The sequence below is a fragment of the Hypanus sabinus genome, chromosome 30 (genome assembly GCF_030144855.1).
Source record: "Hypanus sabinus isolate sHypSab1 chromosome 30, sHypSab1.hap1, whole genome shotgun sequence".
Lineage (NCBI taxonomy): Eukaryota > Metazoa > Chordata > Chondrichthyes > Myliobatiformes > Dasyatidae > Hypanus > Hypanus sabinus.
The window spans coordinates 23,668,083-23,688,534 of NC_082735.1; the positions used below are offsets into that span (position 1 = coordinate 23,668,083).

The window sequence follows — 20,452 nt, forward strand, 5'->3', positions numbered from 1 at the left end:
CCTCTGATCTCAACATAGGAGCCCCTCAGCCCCTCCCTTACTCCTTGTATACCATGACTGTGTCGCCACCCACAGCTCTAATCTGTTAATTAAATTTGCTGACGACACTACATTGATTGACCTAATCTCAAACAATAACCAGTTGGCCTAGAGGGAAGAAGTCATCTGACACAGCGGTGTCAAGAAAACAACCTCTCCCTCAATACTGCAAAAACAAAGGAGCTGGTTGTGGATTACAGGAGGAATGGAGATGGGCTAACCCCTATGGACGTGAGTGGATCTGGCATCCACATCACTGAGGATCTCACATGGACTGTACACACCAGCTGTGCGGTGAAAAAGGCACAACAGCGCGTCTTTCACCTCAGATGGTTGAGGAAGTTTGGTATGGGCCTCCAAATCCTAACAACTTTCTACAGGGGCACAATTGAGAGCATCTTGCCTGGTACGGGAACTGTATTTCCCTTAATCGCAGGACTCTGCAGAGAGTGGTGCAAACAGCTCAGCGCATCTGTAGTTGTGAACTTCCCACAATTCAGATCATTTACAGAGACAGGTGTGAAAAAAGGGCCCGAAGGATCATTGGGGACCCAAGTCACCCCAACCACAATCTATTCCAGCTGCTACCATCCGGGGAATGGTACCGCAGCATAAGCCAGGATCAACAGGCTCTGGAACAGCTTCTTCCACCAGGCCATCAGACTGATTAACTCACACTGATTTGAGTGCATTTCTATGTTACATTGACAGTTGTATTTATTACAAATAACTATGATTGCACATTTAGATGGAGACGTAATGTAACGATTTTTACTCATGTATGTGAAGGCTGTAAGAAATAGTCAATTCAATGAGGTGACATACACGTATATACTGTGATAATAAATTGACTTTGAACTTTAATTTTTTCCACCCACTTGTGTTCCTTTCTTATCTTAAGGCAGCCTCTCAACCAGCAAGCATTCTTCCATAGCATCAGTAGTCCTCTACTTCCCTACCCAATCTCTCTAATTACATAGCAGGCAGCATCCTGAACAGACTGCTGTTTACATTTGCAATATTTCGGGATTAGTGGAGATACTCATTGGCAATCTAGTTGCAGAGATCACTGCATTCTTGTCTTCCAGAGATGGTGGCTATATTCGTTGAATCTTGCACTAAATATTAACCCTTCTATCAGGCCGAAAGGACGACAGAGAAAGGTGCAAGGAATTACTGGAGTGAAAATTGTGCTCTATATATGTAACACAATTATATTGTGTTGTTATTCGTGGTATAATGCCATTCAAGGAAACAATATCAGTGATATTGCCAACAGAAATTGAAGAATTAAACAAAATGTTATGGTTAAGTGCTCTCCTTGGTGCACAAGTTTATTCAGAGTTCTCAAGGGAGTTCAAGGTGGCGAAAGGGACACTGAAATTGTCATTTCCTTAGCAGCAGCAGATGTGTTGATGTTTCCAGTGACATTGCTCATGGGAGGTGTTAAAATAGTAATGGAATGGTCCTTCACAGCTGCTTCCACTAGAAGGCACAACACAGGAGTCAACTGATCGACACCTTTCCTTTTTTGGTCAGCAGTTACAAATAAGTATACGCATGCAATTATACAAAGCCCCCGGGGGCTTAATGTGGACTCCACATCGCACATAATTATTTCAGCACAAGCTTTAGGATCCTTCTTTTTGTCAGTGGTGTGTCAGCAGCAACTTTAATGGACCTCCATAGAAAAGAACTGGAAAAGTAAATCTCAGAATAATAAATTATCTACATCTATGTGATTGGGGCAGTTTAAGAATTAATTTGAGGCCCAGCAAAAACCTATCCTTTCGGAGCTATAAAATAATTGAATTCATCATATGTCCATGTTGGTCCTAAATCCCTCAGAAATGAAAATATTTATTTGTGTTTGGTACAAACTAAAACAGGAAGTGACTGAAACATTTATAGGTGAAATCAACCTGAAAAGGCCAATGATAGGAAGTTCCCCAGCTGCAAATTATGTTAATTAAAAATTATATTTGTTGAGATCAGTTTGTCACTTAAACAGGAATTCCCTATTTTAAATAGAAATAGTTGCTTTGGATAATAAAGTGCTAATAATACACTGCAGATTAATAATTCAGCGTTTGGACTGACTTATGAGCAAAACTCAAATTGTTTATCTTTTCCTTTTAAACACAGCTTAACTTTTTCCACTTGGATGTTAGGTCGCCAATTTTTTGTCTATCTATATCCATTAATTACAGCCATACAAAAATTAGAATACTCATGCAGGTTGAAATATGAGACATCAAATTAGAAACTTTCTGGCATTATGGGCCTATAAGTTTCTGAGATATATGGGAAGAAATAGAAGCAAAAGCTGATTACAGCAGAGCAAAGTCCAGAGTGCATCTTGGTGAATGACTTAAATCACCAATCGTGCCTTTTAATTTAAAAAAAAACTTCAAAGGTTGCAGCACTATGAAGGAGGAAATGGGGAAAATTAGAGTAAAAGGTAGAAATGAAAGGAAATAGAGATATAAAGAATTACATTTTTAAAAAACAGAAGAACTAAAATATATATTAGAATTACCTTCAAGAATTAATTATGATATCAAAAAGTTGCACCATTTAAACCATTCCTTATCTATGTTGGGCGGCCTAAAAAGCCATTAATGTTGAGCACAAACCTCAATTTTCTGTGAAGAATTTAGTTTATTTTTTTTTAAAACAGTGCTGGTGGGAGTTGATAGTTTTATCAGAGCAATGCAAACAGGTCAGCAAATTGGGGTGACACGTCTTCCTTGCCATAAACAACTTATTTTTGTATGGTAATATAAACCTCCCGTTACTTTGTCAGCAAATTCCATCTTCAGCTCGCCTCTCTTTACTTTCACATTACCTTTCTGCCAGTTGTAATACTCGTTAACTCCATGATTATTTTTATGTAGGGCGTAACTTGGTACGCGTGGATTTCTTGTCATAAGGCACAAGGAGAGAGGCACTGTACTCCATTTGGAGCATGATTTACAGGAATTTATCTCAAAGCATCAGGGCTGGGTGTTAGTGAGAAAGGCAGGGAGGGATCTATGCAACTGGTAGAAAAAAAATGTGACAGCTTTCAGGAAGTCATGACAGAAGTAAATGCTGGATAAGTGCTACAAAACAGGAATAAAGCACCAAGTTGATAGTCAACAGAAGGCAGATAAAAATACTTAAAACAAGAATAAAATGCAAAAAATATCACAATTTACTTTATTAAGCTGTGAAAATGTCAGATTCTGGGGTGAAAAAATCCATAAAGCAAAGGTCACATTATTAACTTCAATGAAAGAGCATTGTCTACTATACATTATATTCTGCTTTGACAAACTGGGTATCTGTAAAAGTTTTACATCCACCAACAAAAAAAGACACTCGTAGCGGTCCCACTTTCTTGGTTCAAAATGACAGAAAGTTACCTGTCATGCTTATTTCGCAAAATACAAAACAGAATTTTGTAAAACATTACATTGTGTTTTGGAAAACTAACCAATGATTTTACCATAAACAGAATAATACAAATTTGCAAACATCCACTTCTCTTTCAACTTCGTTTGAATTTGTGTATAGACTTTGGAGAGTGGTTCTTGAACTAATGAGAGGAAGAATAAAACTAAATTAAGCAAGCCTTGTCACTGTAAAGAGTCTGAAGAAGCAGCATTTCATTGGTTTAGAGTAAGCCTTGTCGTTTCAAATCTTCATAAGTCTTCTTGTTAACTACATTTCCACTTGAGTCTTCATATTCTTCCTGAAGTGTAAAATATTAATTCATAATTAAAACAATTCTTATAGTCCTGCAGAAAAATGTTATTATAATTTCAAAAATAAGGTAGTTAAACTATTTTAAGTGGGAACGAGTAAACTTGCATTTAGATATCTATACTCAGTGATCGTCTAAGATTTTATAGAATGAAAAAAAAAATCAGAAAAAAGGCTGTTTACTAATTTAGGTTTTTTTAAACTATGTTAATAAAATAATATGAATAAGATGCTGTTCTACTTCTATAATCACAAAGGGTCAGCATATTTTCACCCAAGTTTAAAAAGTCACACTATTTACATTTGCTCCAGGACATAAGCAATAGTTGGGAACAATTAATTCTGAGGAAGTGCCCTCAGAGAAATCTTCTGGATGAGACATTAAACTAAGGCTCCAGCTAACATTTCAGACCAAACAAAAGATTTAATAGTACTCTTGCCAAAAAAAAAGTAGAAATTCTCCTTGTGCCCAGCCAACATTTATCTGTCAACAATGTAAACAGTCCATCTGATTAAAGTTTATTGTTTTGAAATACCATTTCTCGTTTGTGATTCTGAAAATGCTGCCTGACCTCCCAAGGATTTCCAATAGCAATATTTTGTTCCATTCGTGTCCTCAATTTCTATCTTTCACATTACTAGCAGTTTCACTGGTTATTCTGTCCAGGGCTGCTCACATCTGTGCAGCAAATAGTTGCTGTGTTTATTTACAAAACATTAGTGATTCAATTTCAAAAAGGACAGTCAGGCTGGGTATCAAGGACACAGAAGGTACCATATAACTGCCAAGCGTGAAAACACTTTTTAGTATCTAAACTGTCAACACAGACAAAGGATTGTCAAAACAGCACAATGGTTACAAAATACACCATTGAGTGAACTGGCAAAATGCTTGCTGTATTACAATCTCACTTCCCAAAGCTTAAGAATAGCATTAATGAAAATGGTTGCAGGAATTAATATCCACTAGATACAAGATGGTCTGTTGTGTAGAGTTAGCAAAAATTGAAGAGATGACAATTGAGTGTGTGGTCCATCAGGAAGATTGGCAAACTAGTTTTAAATATAAATTGCAGAACATTTAATTTAGATATATACATGTAAAGAAATCAACCAAAGGAACACTATCTAAATGAATCTCAATAAAACAGAAGATAAGCAAGGATGTAGTGTTGCGGCTTTATAAAGCATTGGTGAGGCCTCACTTGGAGTATTGTGAGCAATTTTGGGCCCCTTATTGAAGAAAGGATATGCTGACATTGGAGAGGGTTCAAAGGAGATTCGTGAAAATGTTTCTGGGTTTGAAAGGCTTGTCATATGAGGAGCATTTGATAGCTCTGGTCCTCTACTCACTGGAAGTCAGAAGAATGAGGGGTGACCTCATTGAAACCTATCGAATGTTGAAAGGCCGTGAAAGAATGCATGTGGAGAGGATGTTGCATATGGATGGGGAGTCTAAGACCAGAGAGCACAGCCTCTGAATAGAGGGGCATCCTTTTAGAACAGCGATGAGGAGGAATTTTTTTGGCCAGAGAGTGGTAAGTGTGTGGAATTTGTTACCACAGGCAGCTGTGGAGGTCAAACCATTGACTATATTTAAGACAGAGGTTCAAAGATTTTTGATTAGTCAGGGCGTGAAGAGGTACGGGGATGAGGCAGGAGACTGGGGCTAAGGGGAAATGGATCAGTCATGATGGAATGGCAGAGCAGACTGGATGGGCCAAATGGCCCAATTCTACTCCTATATCTTATAGTCTTATAATCTTACGAATTTCAAATATCTCAGGCTGAAGAGAAAGGCTCAAATCAAACACAATGTTAAAAATAGGGTAGGAATAAGCTTCATAGTTAAGTATGTCAATAAAGGAATTGTTGTATGTATTACAAACTGTATAAGCTGTAAATTGAACCATGTTAACTATGGTAAATTTTCTTTAGATAGCACCAATAAGCTTCACATGAAGAGCTCTAATTGGCATTTTGGGAAGACTATTTCTAATACTAAGTCAATTCCCAGGCTAGTTACTAGTCAGAAATCACCAAGTCTAGCCAGGAGAACGGTAGCAACAGACTTCGCAGTAACACAGCTATCAAATTTGGTTGGAAGAGACTGCTACCGAATGCAGTGAAAGCAGCAAATCGTTCACATTAAGACCCTGCCAAATCAAAGCACTGTAAATATTTCACAACATTGTGACTAACCTGAATGCTAATGAGCAAGAACTCATATCAGTGTAAAAAGTAGAATATTTAGGGAAAGTCAGCATGGCTTTGTGAAATCATGGCTTACAAACTTGCTTTGAGTATTTGAGGAGGTGACAAAAGTGCATGAGGAGGGTAAGACAGAGGATATTATCTGGAATGACCTTACAGTGCTTCAACTGGTGAGGCTGCACCTGGAGTACTGCATGCAGTTCTGGTCTCCTCGAGTGAAGATATACTGGATTTGCAGGTGGTGCAGAAGAGATTCATTAAGTTAATTCTGAAGATGAGGCTTTAGTCTATGAGGAGAAATTGAGTTATGTTCGACTATACTTGCTGGAATTTCAAAAGGAGAGTGGATCTTATAGAAAAATAAAATTATGAAACGAGTAGATTAGAGCCACGGAAGTTGTTTCCTCTGGTGAGACTAGAACCAAGGGACAAGGTTTGAGGAACAGATTCAGGAGGGCCATAAAGAGAAAATGCTTTTCCTCCAGAGCTGTGAATGTATGGAATTCTCTGCCCAGGGAAACAGAAGAGGCTACCTTGTTAAATATATTTTAAGATGCAATTAAATAGGTTTTTGCATAACAGGAGAATTAAGAGTTATGGAGAAAAAGCAGGTAGATGGAGAAAAGGCAGGCAGGTGGAAATGAGCCCATGGCCAAATCAGCCACAATCTTATTGATCGGCAGAGCAAGATCTACAGGCCAGATAGCCTACTCCTGCTCTGCTTCTTATGTTTAATAAGGCATTTGACAAGGACCCTCAAAGTAAATTGATTTAGCAGATAATGATGCATGGGACCAAGGTAATTTACAAGTTCAGATTTGTAACTGGCTGATAGACCGTATCTTCTTCTGGTTGGAAGTCAGTGACTGATGGTGTTTTGCAGAGATTGGTAGGTACAGAGAACTCTGTTGCTTGTGATAATGGTTTGGATGAAAATGTAGATGGAGAGATTAACACATTTGTAGATGGCACCAAGATTGGTGGAGTTGTGGATAGTTTAAAGGACTATCAAATAATATAGTGGGATACAGATATGGACAAAGAAATCGCAGATGGAGTTTAATCCAAGCAAGTGTGAGATGTTGCACTTTGGGAGGTCAAATGGAAGGAGAAAGTATATAGTTAATGGTAAACTCTTTAATAACATTAAGGTACAGAGGGATCGTGGTATCATGGTGACTGATAAGTGACACACGGAAAAGTAATTTTTAATGCAGTTCTCCATACCTGCATATCACATGGACAGCATGGTTGATCCTGAGCAACAGAAGGTCTCAAAGGGAACTGGACAAGTATATAACAATGTTTCCAAGATTAGGGGAGAGTGACTAGTCAGATTGCACTTGCAAAGAGCCTGCTCAGACTGGATGGATTAATTGACCTTCTGTGCTATGATCTACATTAACAAATCCATTGATCCCTACAGTGCAGTAACTGTTTTTCTCCAATTATTCTCCTTTCATCCTGACTTTGGTCATAGAAACATCCCTCTGATTAAAATAGCTGACCGAAAAACCATATGTCTCCAACCTGGAAGTTATCCAAGTATTTCAAGAGCAAGCTGCATTAAATACTATGTGCTTCATTCACAGTTCAAGTAGCTTAATTACTGCAATTACCTCTGTGTCGGGCTGCCATCTCTCCGCTGCCTTTGAATGCTTGAGTTTTGCCCACACTAATTGAGAAAAAGAAATTGTTAATAGTCTTATCTAAATATTATCTAAAAAATGAATCCTTCGCTCTAGATAAATCACACCAAATAACAACCTGCTTACCAAAATGTGTCGATAAAAGTGTTTGACAGATTACTCTATGTAGTTTAGAACAGTCTAAATATTCTATATATAGTCTAAGTATTATAGATTAAGCAAAAGTATTACTTCTACTAAACAAGAAGACCTAATAGTCTCCTGTGGTTCATAATTTGACTTTTTAAGGTCATACCATTTGACTGTGCATTTTCTTGATCTATGACAAAGAGGAGTTGAAACCTCTGATTAAATATCGAACACTAGGAGCAAAGGCAGTTAAGCATTTTATTTATTGAAATATTTCGAATGTCCCAAAATCACCTACTAAGAAGATGATGTATTTTAAATGAAGTACTTTTTAAAAGAATAAATTTCATAAACCCACTGACTGTTTCTAGCATTTTGTTCTGACTGAAAGTGACCCCACTGTATAGAGCCTCTGTGCTAGAGGGAAAAACATATTTTTTCCATTTTAATCAAAACCGTAATCGGTCATAATAATGAAACAATTCCATAATTGTTAACAGTGCAAAAACCCTGACAGTGTGAAATCATCAATAGAACTTTTACACTGGTAAGTACAGAGCTCAATAAAATCATCTGTAAGTTTAGTAGTGACTTTGTAACCACAGGGTGAAATTAAAGGGTTAATGCTATTTGCCTGATAAAAACAACTATAAGTCCTTGCCAGCTATATATATATAGACACACACACTCAAACATTTGGGAGACTGATAGGATGAATTTGCTGGCATCTGTGGAATTGCAAGCATAACCTGCCATATGGGAACTCAGCTCGTGGCTGCATTATCACTTGCAAACTGTTTAGAAATTTTCAATTGCAGCTGTATTGTGATCTGCTTTTGGAATGGTTTTGTGTTAGAAGGGATATATAATGTAATTTTATTCAATCTGGACTGAAGTAAAACAAAAGAGCACTTACAAGATACTGCATCCTCAATTTGGGTGACATTTGCAAAATGAGCAGTGTTGGGGATTCCAAGACACCTCATGCCATGAGCATGACGCCATTCCTAAAAATGGTGGAAAAAAGTAACATGCATTGAACAGCAGAAATACACAACCTATACAATTTTCTGATTTTTTTTAAAACAATAATTTAGTTGTCAGCTAAGTTCTATAAAAAGCAATATGTTCAATCATTGTGGATTGGTAGGTGCTCCTGCTTTTATCTCCTCACTTCTCTCCAAATATTTTCTACCAAACCTTGTGTGTGTAAGTAAAAATGTCCTCTCTGCAGATACTACCTTGCACTGGGGCAAAGCATTACAGCAATAGCTTGCATGGACAGAATATCCATTAAATGGATTGGGTGAAAAAACAAACCTCACTTTAGTCATAGCTTCCCTGGGCACATCTACAGACTAGACACAGCAAATGTCCTCCTAAAGAGATACTTAAATAAAAAATGAGTAAACCAGCTTTTAACAATCTGACAAGTCATTAACACTGAGTCAGATATCATCAGCTTACAACGGGGTCAAAGTGGCACATGGTACAACACACATTTATTATTGTGATCCTAAGGAGAGGATTTCCTGATCTTAACTTTGTAGCTCTGTACAACTTAAAGTAAGGGCTGGGATCACAGAAAATAAAAAGAGGCCATTCCATATTCTAACAGCATAAAATACCAAACTGACTTGCCCATCTCAAAAAAAACCACAAAGGAGAATTACAAAATAATTAAACCAACTCACTGCTCCTTTTTGGGGAATTAATACAACTAAAGGAAGTAAAGTAAAAATTGGATTTTAGAAATGCATTTTAAAATAACATAAAAGTTTACAGACAGGTGAAATTATCACTTACAGCAAAGTGGCGTTGGAATGCTTTGGGTCCTCTGTAAGTGTAATTACCACAGATTTCACAGTTATAGTTGATATTCAAACCATGTAGCTTATATAACCAGTATGGAATGGGCTGCAAGAGAGAGAGAATAGATAAGAAAATTAAAACCATACTTTCGAAAGACAAAAATGCCTATTGAGATGTACAAAATTAATTAACACTGCCATCTGCTGATGACTTGTAGCACTGCTGACAATTGACCTCAAAGTGAAGAAAAATGGATGCCTAAAACCGACAAGAGTTTAAAGCAACCAGGACCAAAGGTAGAATGTGAAAATTCTACTTCCCACTCCCATTCTGACATTAGTCCATGGCCTCCTCTACTGCCCCAATAAGACACTAGGTTGGAGAAGCAACCCCTTATAAAGTCTGGGGAGCCTCCACCCTGATGGCATTAACACTGATTTTGTGAACTTCCATTAATTGCCCCCCCCCCCTCTTCTTCACCGTTCCCCATTCCTACTTCCCTCTCACATCTTCTCTTCTTACCTGCCCATCACCTCCCTCTGGTATCCTCTCCTTTCCCTTTCTTCTATAGTCTTCTGTGCTCCCCTATCAGGATCCCCCTTCTCCAGCCTTTATCTCTTCAACCAGTCAACTTTCCATCTCTTTACTTCACCCCGCCCCCCCACCCCCAGTTTCACCCATTACCTGTCACCTTGTACTTCTTCCTCCCCCTTCCCCAGCTTCTTAATCTGACATTTTCCCCCTTCCATTCCAGTCTTGATGAAGGGTCTCGGCCTGAAACATTGACTGTTTACTCTTTTCCATAGATGCTGCCTGACCTGCTGAGTTCCTCCAGCACTTTGTGTGTGTTGTGGGTGATTTCCAGCTTCTGCAAAATTCCTCACATTCGTCAAAGATTCTAGTTGTTTGAACTTAACATTACGTTTCCATGAACGTAATTTTCAACAGGAACTTAAATTAATTAAAACTACAGTAAAAGATGAGGTGTAGAAAAGGGTTTTAACCAAATTGGGTAAACTATTTCAACGTGGCAGCCTCCTTTATTTGCATTACACTATACCATGACACAATACTAATTCAAGACTCACCACTGATCAATTATTAGGTCTTATTATAATTTGCCATTTTTACTCAATTCATGTAAAACTTTAAGGAATTTGGGTGTGTTTCTCTGGAATTTATACATCAAAATTATTATCCAAAGAATGGTTCAATTTTAAAATCATTCAAGTGGATGAACGGAGGAATTGATAGGAGCACAGAAGGGTAAAGTTGATGAAGATTTACAGAAAATTTGGCATTCTCTTTTGAGTTAAACATCATTTTATAAGTAATCAACTAATTGCAAAAATTAAGATGGCCCAATTAATGGTTTATGAATCTGTCTAAAGCTCACCTTGCCATCCCAACCCAATGGCAGGTTCTTGGGATTGTAGATGATTTCATTTTCCTCATCTTCACTTTCACTTTCACTGATGTGTTCCTCTTCTTCTTCCTCCCGCTCCTCCCCCGTCCGGGCTTGTTTGCGTTGCACATTTTCTCTGGTGAGCTGTCTCTGTTCCTGTGGTACATGGACAAAAATCTCAGGCGGCCACAAATACTTTGCTGTACTAAAATAACAGAACTAATTTGTTCAGTTTACCAAACTTAAGATTTTTGTTGTGAATGTACATGTTCAACCATCATATTTAACATTAGGAAAGAAGCAATATAGTGTCTACAGATTATTAAATATTATAAGCTTTTATATTCTATATGAAATCTTTGGGCAATGTATCTCTATAATGTTCACCAGGGAGGAGATGATGGACATGCAAATGAGTAGGTCACATGGAAATATTTGCATGCTTGGAGGAGCTTCAACTTAAGTGGTAAACAAGGTTTCCTAAGACCTGATGCAATTTGAACTGTGACAACAGGTTTCGTTTATTGGGGTATCCTTCATAAACAAAATTTTTTTTTCAATATAGCAGTTCCAAACATGTTTTTAACAATAATATCTACACTTTAATTTTGTTAAATCAGTTATCAGTTACTGTGGAGAGTATTCTAACAGCAACATCACCGTCTGGTATTTTAGTGTGATGTTGCTACTGCACAGGATCGAAATATACTGCAGAGAGTTGTAAAATTAGTCAGTCTCATCAAGAGCACTAGCCTCTGTAGTATCCAGAACATCTTCAAGGAGCGATGCCTCTAAAAAACAGAGTCCATCAAGGACCCCCATCGCCCACTATCACCAAGGGCATATCTTTCTCTCATTGGTACCATCAGGGAGGAGGTAAAAGAAGCCTGAAGACACACAGTCAACGATTCAAGAACAGCTTCTTCCTCCCAGCCAACGGATTTCTGAGTGGACATTGAACCCATGAAAACTACCTCATTATATTTTTGTTTCTATTTTTGCACAACTTATTTAATTTAACTACTTATACACATACACACACTTACTGTAATTCAGTTTTTTCCTATTATGTATTATACTGCTGCCGCAACCAATTTCCCAACATATTATGATGCTATTAAACCTGATTCTAATTTCTCAAATACAGAAAATGTGCTCAAAGACCAAAGACCACAAACCTGCCTCACTATCACACATTCCTTGGGCAGGATGCCTGGCCCAGGATCATCGTTAGCAAGCATCTGTCTCATACCCTCTTCCTGGAGCAGAGACCTAAGATCTGGCTAACAACCATTTCCAAACATTTTGCAAATGCTCTGATAGTATTAAAAAGAGATCAGAATTTTGCATTTCATTTGTTCTACAAGAGCAATCATTTAAAAAAAACACTTCCATCATTTTTTTTTGATGCAAGTGCAAGATGTGATGTAGATCAGCTTTTTTATTATACAAGTCACTTATACAATTATTTCTAAAAAGAGTAACTTTGATCCACCGGAAAAAGCAAGCATCCATGTAGATGTTATTAAACAAATGGTCCTTTCCAGTGCTGCTGAGCTTAGAGATGTTGGGAGCCAGGTTCATAGCTCATTGAAAGTGGCTACACAAGTCAAGAAGGTGGTTAAGAAGGCTTATGGAATGCTTGCTTTTATTAGTCAAAACACTGAGTTCAAAAGTCAAAAGGTTATGCTGCAACTTTATAAAACTCTGGATAGGTCACATCGGGAGGTTTGCATACACTTCTGGTCGCCCCACCATAGGAAGGATGTTGAGGCTTTGGAGAGGGTGCAGAAGAAGTTTACCAGGATGCTGTCTGGTTTAGAGAGCACGTGCTATCACGAGAGGCTGGACAAACAGGTTGCTTTCGCTGGAGCAGCAAAGGTTGAGGGGAGATCTGATAGAGGGTTACAAGATAATGAGAGCTATAGCTAGAGTGGACAGACAGTATCTGTTTCTCAGGATTGAAATGCCTAATACCAGAGGACATGCATGGAAGGTGAGACGGGGTAGGTTTGAAAGGGGTGTGAGGGCCATAATAAAACTCTCCCCTATCAGAAAGGTCAGAACAAACAATAGATTTACTCATCTTACCCCAAGAATCTCTATGTATTCATAGACTTGAGCTTCAAGGAAAGCAATTTCTTTGTTGCGTTCTGAATCCCTGCAGTTGGGGTGGGAGGATAGCAGCCGAAGAACGAAGGAATGGAACACAAACATATTATTGAAGCAGATGAAAATGAATCAATTCAGTACAGTAAGATCACCTTTTTTTTAAATGAAATGTTGAACATTTAGAATATTCATCTGAACTGCTGCTATGGTTCAATTTTCAATTCGTTTAAGTCATGTAATTATATAACACTTTCTCTCTTATCTCTAATTCTACCATATGCACATAATATTCCACAGCAGTTCCAATTTATTAGCTTTTGTTCCAATTAAAATAACAATTACAGGCATGAGGAAATTAATTACTCTTTTTTCCATTTCATGCAATGCACACTACCAGTCTGATACAGTATAGATATTTACTTAGTGATACAGTGCAGAGTAGGCCCTTTGAGCCATGCCACCCCAGTAACCCCCGAGAAACCTGATTAACCCTAACCGAATCACGGGACAATTTATAATGACTAATTAACATAGCCAGTATGTGTTTGGACTGCATAAGGAAACCGAAGGACCTGGAGAAAGCCCACGCATTCCACGGGGAGGTCATCCAGAGACTCCTTACAGACCAGGGCCGGAACTGAACTCTGGAACACCTTGAGCGCTAACCGCCACGCTACTGTTGCACACATTTCACAGAGACGTTTTTCAACTTATTAACTGCGAGGGCTTTGGTGACACAGCATGCTCTAATTTTCAAGGGGTTTCCATCATGGTTTCATTTTAAGGCTTTCTAGATTTGGAAAGCAAAATGTGCTGAACCTATTGTGTTACCTGAATCTATGTATTGTAGCACACAGAAATGGTATCATGCCATCCAAATATCATATAAACATATCAAACGTTCACCTGTTGATCCACTGAAACAGCAGGTTCGATAACAATTGGCACTTCCAACTGAAGTGTAATAACATCATGCTTAATCAAATATGTGAAGAGTTAGCTTATACAGAAACTTCTGAATATTACGTTCTTAGCTTATCATGATGAAATAGAGCCGACTCCACCACTTCTGTGGTACAGGAACATTACGAACCAAAAACCCTGCAACAGATCCCTCTTTGCGTGACAAGATTATCATTTGGCTGTGAAGTGTCCAAACAAAAAAAAAATGACTGCCAACAACTGGCTTACTAGCGCAAGCTACTTCACAGTATTCAGTCTTAGCAACACTGTATCGATATCACATCAGGAGTAAAAGAGTATTCAACAGAATCTGGGGAAAATATTCCAAAAATTATCAAATATCATTGATCCGAATCGCTAATTCTGTTTCCCTCTGCACAGAATCTGCCTACCACAAGTACATCCAGTTTAGTGCTTTTAATGTTTAATTTACAAGACATAGTAATGTTGCTGGTTTACTGACCGTTACCATAGCAAGCAGACAAATGAACATAAACACAAAGATCACAGCTGCATTTCTCTAAATACAGCAGAGCTACTCTGGTTGTGTATGAACTCTTTGTTCAACAAGCTTTCTTGGTGAGGTAGAAGGTAACTAGATCTAGTAGGCCTGGTGGGAAACTGATGGGATCAGACCGTGTACCCATTTTACACAATTGATTTTACTTTCCAATGAAGTCAACAGAAACTAAAAATGAGGAAGGGATTAAAACAAGTACCCTTCCAATTCTGTCAAATACACTGGAAGGCGTTATTAAAACTACCTACACCAGTGACCATGAACTATTTCATTAGAAGACTTAAGAGCAAACAGAAAAAGGCCGTGAGAAGCAGCACTTACAAACACAAGAGATTCTGCCGACACTGGAGATCTACAGTAACACATGATGCTGGAGGAGCTCAATAGGTCAGGCAGTGTCTATGGAGAGGAGTGAACAGTCGCTATTTCAAACAGAGACCCTTCACTGGGTCAACTGTTTATTCCTTCATAGATGCTGCCCGACCTACTAAGTTCCTTTCAGTATTTTATGTGTGTCATTCAACATTCACAATGCTCAGAGCAAAATATGGAATGATAGACGAAGTCAAAGCAAAGGGCAGGTATCATATCCAAAACTGTAAGGTTTTATCTTTGGCATTATGTTACGCGCTGTAAGGATTCACTGCTAAGGTAATGGCTTCTCTGTAATGATTTATTGCTAAGGCTAATGAAATGGTTTCTCTGTAATGTTCACTGCTGAGGTAACGGTTTCTCAGTCGCAGCAATCTCTGGGTTATGGCTGGAGATAACAGAACTGTGGCATGCATGTTAGCCAATCAGAATTTTGTTGCTCTGTCTTGTGAATCGGGAAGATTTTTCGCGGGCTTTTGCCGGGGAGAGATGAGGAGAGAAGACGCGAATGAAGAAAGTTGGTAGACCGTCGGATGGGTTGGACTTGGAGCGAGGGTCCAAAGGGCAGCTACGATCAGAGGAGGTTGATGGTGGACAATCGACTTATCAGTGAGCTCCACCTTTGTGCAACAGACTGTTTAATAAGATTGGGCCCTTTTCTTTCTTTTTTCTCGTTTCTTTACTAACCATATAGTCAAAGTAAGAATTATAAAGCTTAATTGTTTAATCGCTTATCGTGTATTGTTATTTTGGGGTACTGATTTGTAACAGGGGACACATTGTGAAGCATCCACCCAAATGAGATTTCTTAAGTTTGGCCGGGCTGGGGGTTATCAACCCTATATTAAGCCACTAGCTGAAGCGAGAGTTACAATTATAAATGGCATATAGAGATATGCAAACTTATTTAAGATGAAGTGGCTTAATTGATTAATGGAGACCGAGGCATCCCCTGTTTGCGCAGAATCTTCCGTTTCCATTAGATGTGCAATAATGATGCTACAATTGCTCATCACACGGATGAGTGATGCAAAGGAAAATCTTTCACTGCTGTTTGCCATACAGCTATCATGGCTAATGAGTCAACTGCCTGGAAGTGATAAAGGAAACAAGATTCAGATAGAAAGGTCTGTTGTTTATAAAAATAATTTTTTTTCGATGATACATGTTAAATCTACAGAGAAACTTGCAGCATGGCCTTTACACACTAACATAAGTATCAATTTTGATATTTTACTAACTTTTTAGTGCCTTTGGATTTAGATTTTGCGAAAAGCGAGGGATCCAGTGCCTCCAAAGATTTCCCTTTGGTGCTGAATAAACGCTGAGCTCTTTCCTCTAAGGTTCTGAAAAAAACGATCAATTTTAATACACTTCACAATTCAATCTTAAAGTACTCCGACTTAAAAACATAAAAATTAGGTTATTTGTTTCCCCCATGAGTTTTTATCCGAACACTTACCCTCCACATTTCAGACCTAAAGCCATCAAAGCAGATTTCAATCTGTCCAGCCCCAGGGAAGCCAATTCCTGACATTTCAAGATAATAACAGTTATGAAAACCATCTAACACAAAAGGTTATCACATAAAGTGTGTCCTTATAATTAACATTAATATAATAGCACAAATACAAGATAATTGAAATGAATGGATTATTTTCAAGTCTGGCAGTGATCAATGGGTTGTATGGAATGGATCCAGGGCTCCGGCTGTATTAATTACTTAAATGAAAGGTCCAAGGGTAATATAGCCAAGCTTGCTAACAAGTCAGACTTCAGGGGCATTCAGACTGCAACATGGTTCCAAAGTGTGTGTTACAGCAGAGGGCATGTTAGGAGAGCTTTTTAGAAGATAGCAGAGTGTATTGTGGAAAAGTATGGGATTTTTCATTTTGATGGTTTTTTAAAAAAAATTATATGAATATAAATGTTGCTCAGTGGGATTGTATTTTATGCACACTGACGAATCAAAGTTGCCGTGCAGGTACAACACATTGGCAAAAGTCAAATGTTACATCGGGTCATTCTTGCAAATGTCAGAGGAGAAAAGCCAATTGCTTCTCAAGCTAAAGAATCTCGAAGCAGGGAAACATGGTTTCAGCACACCTAGCACTACAATGGGTAGAAATTCATCAGAGATCTGAGGGATAAGTGTTTCCACACAGAGCGTGGTAAATTTGCAATGAACTAACAGAGGAAGGAGGACAGGCAGATCCTGTTATAATCTTTTAAAGACATTTGGAAAGGCAGTCAGATAGAAAACAAGTATAGGGATATGGACCCAAAGCAAACAAATGGCCTCTGAAGTAGAAAGGAAATAATTTAGGAATCTACATAAATAACCAAAGTATGAGCCATGTAATTGTGTAAACATTTCAATATTTTCATTAATGGGTTGAAAATTAAAGTTTTAAACTATCAAACCATTTAAGGACATTAACTATGGCTCTACCAAACACATTCCAACTCAATATATTTCAAATTATGTAACCTTTAGACTAATCAAAAAAGGAATAATTAAAAGAACCTACTTCCCAAGATGAAAATGCTGACAAATCTAAGTGAGCTCCCGCATGAGTCAAGGCACTGCTGGTCTCTTTCTGTCAAAAGAAAAAGCAATTAAGTTCAATCAAACTAAATGATGCTAATATACAAGGTGATCTTAAATTCCTAATGCAATATAAATAGGCTGCAATGCTTGATGACTTTATTCAGATCTTTAAATTGTGTGACAGTTCAATGCACATATTTAATGAAAGAGCAGATCAAAGTAATATTTAGACTGTAAAGTGAAAAAAGTATATAAATATCATGTTCCAGGTCTCAGCTTTGTGAAAACATTCAAGCTTGTATAATTCTGTACAGGTGCCCCCCATTTTTCGAACATCGCTTTACGACAGCTCGCTGTTACGAAAGACCTACATTAGTACCTGATTTCGCTAACCAAAGAGGATTTTAGCTTCTATGAGAAAAAAGACACCCGCTTTATATGTGTGTTTACCCCAAGAAAGACTACCATGACCGTGAAGCCTTGTGTGGGCAGTTGTGTGTGCATACGTGTACATGCCGACTTTTTTTTCTCCAAATCGATTTCAACTTGTTGTCTTCCCGATTTTGATAAGTGAAACTAGGCCGTACATAAAATACTTCTACTTTATATAGGCTGTATATTTATCATACCATTCCTGCGTTTACTATATCTTCCTGTTATTTTAGGCTTTATGTGCTATTTGGTATGATTTGGTAGGTTATTTTTTGGGTCTGGGAATGCTCAAAAAATTTTCCCATATAAATTAATGGTAATTGCTTCTTCGATTTATGACATTTCCGCTTTCAAAAGGTTTCATAGGACGCTCTACTTTCAGATAGTGGGGGAAAACCTGTACTAAAATTATTCATGTCGACATGGAATTTTGACCCCCTCCTCCTACTCATAAGTTTTACCATGACTTGTTTGCCTCTCAATGATTACTCCATTGACTTTCTAGATCAAGTTTATAATTTTATAAGATTTCTGGAAGAGCACATATAAATCAAATTAGCCTTAAAGTATAAAATACTACAGATGCTACACACCTGAAATGTACACAAAAGTTCCAGGAAAACACTCAGCAATCACACAGCATTTTGGAGGAACAATTTATCCGTCACGTCACCAGTGACTTATTTTTTTAAATTCTAATGAAAAGTTTTCGACTTAAAATGATGCTTAAATTTCTTAAAAAGATCTGTGAAATGGTTTATAGAAATGTTATTGTTTTCCTTCTTAATTAACTTGGTACCGGCTGTGGAAAGTGAATAGGACAGAAAAGAGTTGGAGAGGAGTCTAATCAGTTCTTACTGATCTTTAATAGGCACCAGAGAGGAAAAAAAGGAATGAACTTTAATGTGATACAATCAGTAAACTCCTCCACAAAACCCACTGGACCAACAGTACTAGGGCAAAATGATACTCCAGATTAGGACTGTTTGGAGACAATGTTTGTGTGGCAACAAGTTACTGTACATTAACTGTTTCATTTTTCTGGCATTTTGCCATTTTGACTACAAACATTATATTGCAAATGGTGAATGTCAGAGCTGTATTTTTCTCCCAGCTAATGTTTAACGGCTTGCTCGGGACATCTAACACATTTCAGTAGGCTAGATGTAAATGACAAACACAAAAACAAAATTGATACAGATTTGCCTTGTAGCAGTTAAGTGAAGTTGGCACAAAAAGTCACACAGGTATGTGTCTTTGCAAATAATACTGAGAGAATAACTGAAATATCACATACTGGCCAGCCAGGAAAAGTGCCATTTTCCCATTTCTTCTCAAAGTCATTTTGTATTTTTCCGAATAGCTCATTCTGATCCAATAAAGGCTTCACTCGATCTCCGTAATCCTGGAGATAATCCAGCAACATTTCCAGGTACCTAAAGCAATTACAAACTACTTTTAAGAGTTTTTATCTAGGTATTTATGTCTTTTAACGTATAGTGACTTTATATATAATAAAACACGGGGTGACTTAGTTAAAACAAAACAAGGCACTTGGTTAAGGAGTGCTTACATGATTTAAACAACTTTAAATGATTTTAAGTGAAATAAATTATGAATCTCAATTTCAATTTTTAAGTTAACTTGTCAAAAACAATTCACTTAAAACCTCCTCTAACCATTATAAAGTGCCAGAACAAAACTTCTAGATACTGACACTTGGATTGCTCAAAAAATTTATACTCAACACATCATGCTCCCCAATTTTCTGCACTGTGAAGGAAAAGAATTGAATACATTTCTTTTAAAATATATCAATATAAATTTACAGAGTGGTGTTTGTAGGAAACAAAATTTGTCTGAAACTAGATTAACTACTAGCAGAAAGGAAAGCATATTGACTCATATTGCCAAGTACATGATTTGCATTTCAAATTGTGAAAAATTTGCTTATCAGTTATGAAAGTATAATTTTCTAAACATTTTCAAATTATAATGCAACAAGTTAAAATGCTTATTAGTTTCTAGAAGCTTGCAATCAAAAGCAATTCACACAGAATCGGATTAAAATCAAGGATATTTCAGGACACAGAAGAATGAATTTTCAGCTATATCATACTATTGACTCATAGTTTACTTCATAATTAGTTAATTTGAGCCGGGGTGTCTTGTAAAGAAGGTAATCACTTGATTGATTTAGATACAGCGTGAATAAGCCCTTCTGGTCCTTGGTGCCGCACCAAAGTGAAGCTAGAAGCCACACCATTGGCTCAAAGGCTTGAGAGGATCTGAAGTATAAAACAACTATCCTCCAGGGTTTATTGAACATCTTTCAATTAATTTTCAGGAGATGATATAAATAAAAAAAATATTGTTAACTCAAACTGATGATAGAACAAATAAAAGTAATTGTTCTGCTTCTAATTGTTCTTTCCATGTTTTGTCTGCAGTTCATTTTATTAAAACATCACTTCCTGCGTGGGCTAATTCATACTTCAGCTTGAAGC

At 37.5% G+C, this 20,452-nt stretch overlaps 1 protein-coding gene across 1 annotated transcript in view; it reads right to left on the minus strand.

Moving 5' to 3' along the window:
- Positions 1–3,226: 3,226 nt before the first annotated feature.
- Positions 3,227–20,452, minus strand: part of sf3a3 (splicing factor 3a, subunit 3) — a 30,555-nt gene continuing 13,329 nt past the window's right edge. The window contains exons 8-17 of the mRNA XM_059954419.1: positions 19,243–19,381; positions 17,494–17,562; positions 16,425–16,492; positions 16,204–16,308; positions 13,087–13,156; positions 10,987–11,151; positions 9,585–9,695; positions 8,695–8,785; positions 7,620–7,675; positions 3,227–3,775 (exon numbers count right to left, since the gene is read on the minus strand). Coding sequence (XP_059810402.1) covers positions 3,698–3,775; positions 7,620–7,675; positions 8,695–8,785; positions 9,585–9,695; positions 10,987–11,151; positions 13,087–13,156; positions 16,204–16,308; positions 16,425–16,492; positions 17,494–17,562; positions 19,243–19,381 — 952 coding nt within the window. The 3' untranslated portion in view covers positions 3,227–3,697. The remainder of the gene's footprint in view (positions 3,776–7,619; positions 7,676–8,694; positions 8,786–9,584; positions 9,696–10,986; positions 11,152–13,086; positions 13,157–16,203; positions 16,309–16,424; positions 16,493–17,493; positions 17,563–19,242; positions 19,382–20,452) is intronic.